Source organism: Trichoplax adhaerens, genomic scaffold, assembly GCF_000150275.1.
Source record: "Trichoplax adhaerens TRIADscaffold_6 genomic scaffold, whole genome shotgun sequence".
NCBI classification, from domain to species: Eukaryota; Metazoa; Placozoa; class Uniplacotomia; order Trichoplacea; family Trichoplacidae; genus Trichoplax; species Trichoplax adhaerens.
In genome coordinates, this window is record NW_002060948.1 from 4,294,157 (window position 1) to 4,304,367 (window position 10,211).

A 10,211-nucleotide genomic window follows, 5' to 3' on the forward strand; every position below is an offset into this window, starting at 1 on the left:
GTTACCATATCACCCGGATTTGGGTCTGACACATTCAACTTTGTTATAAATGTTTCTCCATATGTGACATTGTATATTTCCAGTCCTGATATTTGAGGTGGAAAGTTTTCTAACTGAATATTTGTTTCTTCATTGCTTATGGAATTATTTTTGCTTATGATAGCAGCATTGAGATTTTGAGTTAGTGCTGCATCATAAAGACAAGTATAGTCGTTTCCGCACTGATCTACAGATTGATTGTAGAAAAAAGTATTATTGCCAAACAATGCAACGATATTGTCACCAAATATTGGAGTAAATTCTGGATCCGTATAATTATAATAGGATTGATCGCTAGGATAAGTGAAAAGTGAATCACTGATATTAATGGCCCACAACTGACCGAAATCATAATAGATTTGTGATTCTGTGGAATTAATATCGAGGTATGTTCCATCTGGCTTTTTGAAGTCATCGTCAATGTTATCATTCCACGTTCCTAGTAATCCAGCAGTATCACCTTTAATTTCCTCTGGACCGTTCATGGTAATAGTTAACATCTCTGTTAGCATTGTTACTTCAACAGAAATTCCTGATGAAAATACTGCAGCGAGTGACTGATTAGATATTTTAACTATATCAACATTAGTATACTCACGGGATTCATTTAAAAGTAAAGAATCCATAGAGAATGCAACGGTGCTATTAACCAATACATCGATACCATTAAATGCTGAATTAAGTGAAAACTGAATAATATCTGCGTTATTTTCTGTTGTAGCTACGCCTGAAAATACGGTAGCCGCTGCCGATAATGAACCGTTCGTTATTGTACGCATAGTACGCCCTTGTAATATAAATGAACGATTTCCTGTTTGCAGTAAGACATATTCACCTAATCCATTGAAGGTATATTGTTTGCCATCTAAGGTTTTAATATGTGGATCGCCCCAGGTCCAAGCTCTTCTAGGGGGTCTATATCCTCTGCATGCATTAATGGGTCTTTTACTTATATATAAATTGCATAAGCTAGATTTAATACAGCAATCTCTTAATGCTCGGTAATCATAGAACTGATAGTAGTAATTTTTAAAGATAAATGAACTACCAGAAGGATACGTTGTAATAAGCGAACCAAAAGATGATCCAAGTGATGAGTAGCAGCATCTTTGATAGACACGTCTACCATTTTTAGCTCTACGTGAAAATCTTGATCTTGCACAGAAAGTAAAAATATTAAATCGAAATCGCCGATCCCAAATTGCTTGAAAAAACGTGCAAGGACAGGGTCTTCTTCTTAGTGCACGAAGATACATAGATGGAGAAATTTCGTTTGCATTCCATAGTTGACACCGATATACATGATTAACACGATAGATAGAAGGACTATCAATTCTATACATCCACCTTCCTTTTTTACCATAATTACCAAATGTGCTATCAATATAGAGAAGGTTTTTTGTATGTGAATCGGGTAATTCATATGTATAAGCTGATACTCCGTTACTATAACCAGCGCGAGGTCTAATAAATTTATACCTTTTCCACCAGTTCATTCCTTTATCATCGTAAAGAAAGTTTACAAACAAATTATTGCCATTCGATACCAGTATCAGTTGAAAAGTACTTGTTACGCCATATTTTGCTGAGCGAAAGGACGGATATGGAACGATTTTATCCCATGTAATAACTATTACCAGGGAGGCCTCAAAGTTTGTTATAATTTGTTTGAATAGACCATATTGGTTTAGGTTAGGATTATTATTGATAAAGTTTTGGTATTGATTTACATCATTTGTAGCAGAACTTAAAGTCTGCTCAGTTGATAAGGAGGGATTTAGAACTGAATGCTGGCTAACATAAATTTTAGAATATGAAGCATACGTACTGTCAGCATCTGCAAAAAATGGAGCTATAATAGGAACATGTTTAGATGTATACAACGGGTTAGCAGAACTTCCATAATACGCTTGATTGAAGGAAATGAATCCATTCATTGAAATCTAAAATTGGTGGTGATTAGTGTAATTGTAGCCTTGATATCTAAATTTTATTACTATTTTAAGTTAATTAATTGTTGAGAAAACTTACATATAATTTGCGGTAAAATTTGTTCATGTAAAATATTGGAGATCTCAAGTTGATAACGAACGACGCATCATCTACTCTTCCAAACGACTGATCACTTGCCTGTGGCCCATATGGATATAATCTCAGTTCTTTAAAGAAAATTGCATAGGAATATTAATAGCAATTACTACAATAGCAGGTCTTAATTGTGCTCATAGAAAAAATTACCGGCTATCAGTAATTTACTAGATACAGTTATGAAAGCCTTGGCTGCTACGTTCTGAATTATTGTTTAAAATGAGTAATGTATCTTACATGTGCATATTACCCATATTACCTTTGCAGATTGAGCCATTGCCAACAAAACCTGGGTTGCATATGCAAGTATAGGAGCCAAGTGAATTATAACACGTTGCATCTGGACTGCATTGGTTCGATCCTATACTGCATTCATTTACATCTAAAATTTTAAATAAAAACTTAATTAATTATGCAGTCGTAATACTTTCTCAACTTTTACTTGTAGAAAATTCCAGTGAATTTACGTACAAAGTGTAATTGGTTATGAAAATATAAAATACAGTCACGGAAGACGAACATACGTAAAGTAGGTAAATTTGTATCGTTACCTGAGCAGATGCGTCCATTTCCAGTAAATCCTGACTTGCATAGACATTGATAAGACCCGTTCAAGTTATTGCAAATTGCGTTAGTATGACATCCATGAGTATAAGAGATGCATTCATTCACATCTATTAGATCATATTCCAAGAAATTTATTATGAAATTAATAATAAAATAGATTCTAACCCATTCATTTAAAATCAGTAATTATATTCTTTCTAAAATATTGCTGACCAAATTTAAGGCTAGAACTTTGAAAGGGATTGTATTAAAAATACCTTTACAATTGAATCCGTTTCCTGTGAATCCGGGCTTACATTGACATGCATAAGACCCGTAGGAGTTGCTACATATTGCATTACTATTACAACGATGTATCCCAATGCTACATTCATTAACATCTAGAAATTCATGGAACAATGATATAATTTTGTTAGACAGTAGGGATAAACATCGATAGCATAGTTCATAATAATTAATGTACGATTTTACTGTCCTGAAATCGGTGCTGCAGTTATTTTAATGTCCAGTTAAACGGTACTAAACAATTAATTTGTACATTATTTGGTATAATGTACTTCTAAAATAATTGAAGTTTTTATATTTTAACATTAGTTAGCAATTCGTCGATTTACGAAAACAAGTTTTATGATTTGCAAAAAATCTGAAAAAATTGTGTAAACGAAGAAAGCATATCAAGTAAATCGTCTGTACTATGAATTAATCGGAAAGAAATTCAATTTAAGATATAGGTAGTGGTTAGATTATTACTCTCCATATGAAGATCCTTCGTCATTCTATCCATATTAAACAATAACTTGAAGAGTGAAAAATGCGCTCAAAAATGCGATATATTCAATTTAAATCGGAAATTTACGTACCGAATTGGCAGTGAGTCCCACCAAATCCGCTATTGTTGCAAAAACAAGAGTAAGAATTTATTCCGTCTAGGCAAATTCCACCATTTTGGCATGGATTGGATATGCATTCATCGATATTAAATTGACAGAGAGCACCACTATATCCAGATGAGCATATGCAACTGTAAGAAGCGATATGATCTATACAACTTCCTCCATTAATACAAGGTGATGACAAGCAATCATCAATATCTATGAATTAGTATCATGTAGAAAATAAGAAGTCTAGATTAGTCTTACTTTCGGATTTAGTAAGAATGGACTATTCTTACTGCTACGTATCTTTCACTAGTATAACATGACCTAAATGTGCTACTATGTTCTATTTAATTTTTAATCTTAGCAGATTCTGATACACTATTTTGCAAAAAGTTTTTAAGGATACCACTAGATATCATTATATATGAACTTAAACAAATACAACTTTTACTCTTCCAGAATTATATCAAACAATTAGTGTACAAAATCTATAGATCTTACTCGTTTCGCAATGGATTCCAGTGAAACCAGTCGATGAACAATTGCAGGTATAAATATCAACACCACGGATACATTGACCACTATTTACACAAGGCGATGATGAACATCTATCAACTATGATATCACAGCGATTGTTAGTATAGCCAGGTAAACAGTTGCAATTGTAATGATCGATTAAATCGATGCATGTTCCTGAATTTTGGCATGGGTAGGAAGCACATTCATCAATATTTACTTCACAATGTGTTCCAGTATAACCAGGTTGGCATGTACAATTATACATATCGACCATATCGTTACACATGCCGCCGTTTATACATGGAAAGCTACTACATTCATTGATACATGTTTCACATTGGTGTCCTGTATAGCCAGATAAGCAAGAACAATTATATTTATTTATATAGTCATTGCATCGGCCACCATTTAAACACGGCTTAGATTGACATTCATTGTAATCAATTTTGCAATCTGTTCCTCGATATCCAGATAAACAAGTACAGTTATAACCATTGATAAGATTGTGGCAAGTAGCTAAGTTTTGGCAAGGATTACTATTGCATTCATTAATTTCTGCCTCGCATTGGTATCCAGTAAAGCCAGGTACACAAGAACAATTATATCGGTTAATAAGATCATGACATGTGCCATTATTAAAACATGGACGGCTTTCACATTCATCGATATTAGTTTGGCAAACATCTTCTGAATAACCAGGTAGACAAATGCAAATGTATCTATCTATGAGATCTCTGCATGTTCCGCCATTTTGACATGGATTACTAATGCATTCGTTAATATTGGATTGACAGTGAGCTCCAGTAAATCCAGTAGTACAATTGCAATCGTATCTATTAATGCGATTGATACATTCGCCATTATTTTGGCAAGGCAATGATAGACATTCATTTATATCTTGTTCACAATGTGTACTAGTATAGCCAGCTCTGCATTGGCAAGCATAAGTATCAATTATATCGACGCATGTAGCGTTATTCTGGCATGGAGAAGAACTGCATTCGTTGATATCTGTTGAAAGTAGATAGAAATAAGTAATAAATCTTGTAAAATAAATAAAATCACATGAAGCTAGACATTTAACAATTTTTCAACAATTCTCAGGTTGAAGCATTTCTATATAAATGTGAATATTAACTGACTTATTTCACATTCATCGCCTGCAAATCCAGCCGAACAATTGCAATTATATCTGTTGACAAGATTGATACATTTGCCATGATTTTGACATGGTAATGATAGACATTCATTTATGTCTTGTTCACAATTTAAACCACTATATCCAGAGCTGCATTGGCAAGTGTAACCATTAATTATATCGGCGCATGTAGCGTTATTCTGGCATGGAGAAGAGCTACATTCGTTGATATCTGTTGCACGTAGACAGAAATTAGTAATAAATCTTGTAAAAAATTAAAATTGATATACTTAGATATTTAACTATTGTTCGATGAGTGTATTATTATGAATATTAAAAAGTTACTGACTTATTTCACATTGATCGCCCACGAATCCCGAAGCACAGGTACAATTATAATAGTTTGGGGCAGAATTAAAACATGTTGCTCCATTCTGACATGGGACAAATCTGCATCGATTAATGTCTATATTCATACCGATAAGTTACCGGATTAATAGGATGATATTCTGAATTAAAATTTACATATCAAAGATCTGTAAATCTGGATAACTTTATATATCAAAAGTCTTACCATCTTCGCAGAGATTTCCATAGTAATTGGATGTACAATTACATGAGAATGAATTGATTTTATTAATACATATGCCATTATTTAGACAGGGTTCAACATGGCATTCGTTGATATCTGTTACAATTACAAATTTTATACGTTTAGAATTGTTAGGAATAGATATCAGGTGATAAAATAGTATTATCAATTAGCAGAAACAGAGATTGTTTATAATACAAGATGTTGCGCCGACTATCTAAAATAGTAAGTAATCTAATTATAGCTTACTGTTCTCGCAGTTAGTGCCACAATAACCAGAATTACAGTTACATTGATATTGATTTGATCCAAAATTAATACAAGTGCCTCCATTCTGACACGGTGTTATCCTGCATCGATCATGATCTAATCATAATATGATCTTTGTTTAGTAAACAGTTTTCAATTAATTACAAAGATGGTACTTGGATTGAATTATTGAACAGCTTATTCATCTCAGTTTGTTAGGAAAAATAAAGCCATTGGATTACTGAAGTTTACAGTATGAAATGTTGAAAAGACTACATTTATTAATTTTATACATGTTAGATGGTGCAATAAAGTAGCTTTTATTTTTCATCTTACCGCTTTCACAGTTTGTTCCATTATAACCTAGCGCACAAATACAAGCATATCCATTTATAGAATCACTGCAACTTGCATTGTTACTGCACGGATTGGAAATACATTCGTCAATATCTAAGACAACCAATATTTCATCATAAGTACAAGCTAGTTATTTCTGCATATTAAATTAGCAATCTTTCTTGTCCTTTATAATTAATTTATGGATATGAGACAGTTACTTGTTTCACAATGTGTTCCGGTAAATCCAACTGCACAACTACAATTATAGCTATCAGGTAAGATATTTGTGCATATAGCATCATTTAAACAGGGTCGCAATCGGCAGCGGTTATTATCTGCAGTGGATGAAAACATTTTAATTATAAATTTAATTCATTGAAATAGTGTATATTAAAAAATATTATAGTAGTCCAGTTTATAATTACAGCTATCATTCATTAAGTGATAAACAAGTTAACAACACCTTATTTATTAATTGTAAGTGCAAATGATATTAATTTTTATTCAAACCATTTTGGCAGTTGGGACCACTAAAGTTAGCTCTACAAACGCAATCATTGCCGGATACGCAATATCCATTCGCTGGATAGTAATATAGTAATTGCAGAAGACAAAAGGTACAGGTTAGCTAAATTTCTAAACTTAAATTATCTTCCATAACTAAGATTAACAAGTTAATAAAAAATAGCAATCCTTGACACCTGTGCATCCCTCTTTAATTGTGCATTGGTTGCATAAATTTCCAGTCCAGCCACTGCTGCATCTATTAATTTGCGACACGTTGAGTCAAGCTTGTATACTAGTATAAGTCGCATGATGAGGATAGTAAAGTAATACTTCTTAATACTGTAAGAGAGGCGAAAGAATTATTGACTTACAAGCACCCTCCAGGGGTATTTTTGCAACTTGCATGAGACAGGTCACAACCATCCTTGCATATAGCTTAATTTGATATAAGTAGAATATAATTATTAGATCGCTATTAAACAGATATCATAATGATAATTCAATAGACATTTTTGAATTACTTATGGCTTTAATATCTACTTTGATTTTAAAAATTAAGCTTACCGGTATCACATATCGTTCCTACCCAACCTATTGCGCAAGAACAGTTATAACCATTAACGAGGTCTTCACAGGTGGCAGAATTTAAGCAAGGATTGGAAGAACATTCATTGGTATCTACCGTTCATATTTTAATAAATATTTGTACGTTATGTTAAAGTATAAAGTTAGTTCATTTTGAAAATTGTAAGGTTATCGAAGCTGGTTTATTTTATTGAAGTATTATGTAAAATGTAATGAAGTAATTTTAACTTTGATCGCAACACATATTTTAGATCTGTATTCGTCGATACGGTGTTCTATTACTCATGCGTGAAGGTTAGCATCTTATCAAAACTACTACAGCATTGGTAGTAGCATAAAAAAGAATTCGTTTCTCCTATTAATGAATTAGTATCAAAATTGATGACTTAAGATAATAAAATTTCAGTAGCATTAAATCTATTGATTGTAATGATGACAAATTCTACATACGTTTTCGATAGTAAAATATTGTGTTACTGTCATGGCTGTATTAGTCATTGCTGTATCAGAGACTGTTGAAAGAATGTCGTATGATACCGATACAGCATAAATATGATATTTCTACTACGAAAATAGGTATTTAGCCGCAATACAGTTATGGACTCCTGAAATCTCTATGATTGTTATAATTTGCTAGAGAAATTAGCACTAGTACTTCAGTCCTGGCAATGCGATACAACAATCAATTAGCTGCTTAGGTGTTTCCTTATGATACTTTTATTTCTCAACAGTTCTTTCGGTTTATAATCGAACATTATCTTAACTACTTCGCATGAACTGTGAAACAACGACACCCAATTTGTACTGCTGATCATGTCCTCATAGTAATCGCAGTATCATAGTACTGTACTACATAACATTAATACCGTATACTAAAATCATAATAATGATAGAGTACGCTGTAAAGCCGGTAATAGAGGACTAATTTTTCGCTTTTTTCAATTTATATTATATGCAAGACAGATGATAATGAAATTGATATGGCCATAGTGAAAAAGAGAAATTTAATTGTGTATTGCCCGGATTTAGTTTGAGTAATCATTAAAGTTGGCTGGTTTTATATAGTTCAGATAATTTTGATCTTGTACTAATAGTGAAAGTGAGTCAAAAATACTTGTTTCATTGCTATTTCAAATGTAACCTGAATATCATGTACATTATACAGCTATATAGCAGTTCTTAACTAAATGAAACAATTTCCATTATGAAGGCAAGGAATGTCCAGCGCAGTTATCGATATTGAAGAATGTTCTTAAAATAGATTACCTTAATCATACCGCGTTTGTAATATTATCAAATAGCATTTTACACTCGTATGGTATTGTATGGGAAATAGATGTGACTATAGCACGTAGTAGGGAATATGCTTCTACAAGACGATATTTACGAAGTTTACTTAACAAAATGCGTATAGTAATATTCTGCAGTCTTACTCGTTTCACAGTGAGTTCCACTAAAACCAGATGATGTACAATTACATGAGTAACTGTTAATACCGTCAATGCATTGTCCGCCATTTGTACAGGGAGACGATGAACATTCATTAATATTGATATTACAGTGGGTACCAGTATAACCGACCGAACAGCTACAATTGTATCCATTGACCAAATCATTGCATGATCCTTGGATGCATGGATTACTTACGCATTCATTGATATTACTTTCACAATTGTCATTTGTATAGCCAGCGGCACAGGTACAGTTATAACGGTTAATTAAATCGATGCAAGTTCCGTTATATTGACATGGATTTGACGAGCATTCAATAATTTCTATTTCACAATCAAATCCAGTATAGCCAGGTAAGCATAAGCAGTCATATTGATCGATTAAATCGTTGCATGTGCCATCGTTTAAGCATGGACCACTTTCGCAATCATCGATATTAGTTTGACATTCATCTCCTTCATAACCAGGTATGCAAGTACAGTTATAGCCGTCAATTAAATCTTGACATCTTCCACCATTTTGACAAGGACTACTGCTGCATTCATTGATATTGGTTTGACAATCAGTTCCAGTAAACCCAGAAATGCAGTTACAGACATATTTGTTAATTTGATTGATACATTCTCCATCGCTTTGACATGGCAACGATAAACATTCATCAATATCTTGGCTACAATATGCTCCAGTATAACCAGCAATACACTGGCAGTAATAACCATTAATTACATCAGCACACGTAGCATTATTTAGACATGGAGAGGATAAGCATTCGTTAATGTCTTTAGAGCATAAATGAAAAGAAGCATATTGAGAAATCAAGTTATGTATTACTAAGATCGGACTTACGCAACAAAGATATAAAAATATCAGATTATCAACTAACTTATAGTGCACTGATCGCCTGCGAATCCAGCCAGACAGGTGCATGTATAGCCATTAATGCCATCTTTACAAGTTGATAAGTGTGGGCAGGGATTTGAGAAACACTCATCAATATCTATATACAGTAATAAGATTTGAAATTATTTACTTACATTTCTATATATCGTATTAGAGGGAAGGTGAAATATAAAGACAGAATATGGTTCAGAATATTTTTGGTACCAATTTTTCTTAATTTGACAGAATAAATAAATATTTCAAAAGTAGAGCTAAGTCTTTTATAACTTTACTTGTTCCGCATTGGGTTTCAGTATATCCTGCTGCATATGTACAGTTATATCTATTGACTAAGTTATCACAGGTTGTATTGTTTAAG

At 32.8% G+C, this 10,211-nt stretch overlaps 2 protein-coding genes across 2 annotated transcripts; both read right to left on the bottom strand.

Moving 5' to 3' along the window:
• Nucleotides 1-278: 278 nt before the first annotated feature.
• TRIADDRAFT_14672 (uncharacterized protein) lies at nucleotides 279-1,049 on the bottom strand (the record flags this gene model as incomplete). The annotated part of the gene is made up of 1 exon (XM_002113764.1): nucleotides 279-1,049. A coding segment is annotated over one exon (771 nt), but the record flags the coding sequence as incomplete, so codon positions are not given.
• A 2,989-nt stretch (nucleotides 1,050-4,038) lies between these two features.
• On the bottom strand, nucleotides 4,039-9,880 carry TRIADDRAFT_26206 (uncharacterized protein; the record flags this gene model as incomplete). The annotated part of the gene is made up of 3 exons (XM_002113765.1): nucleotides 4,039-4,646; nucleotides 6,407-6,520; nucleotides 8,935-9,880. The coding sequence occupies 3 exons, from the start codon at nucleotides 9,878-9,880 to the stop codon at nucleotides 4,039-4,041; spliced, it is 1,668 nt and encodes a 555-aa protein (XP_002113801.1).
• Between the last annotated feature and the right edge of the window lie 331 nt (nucleotides 9,881-10,211).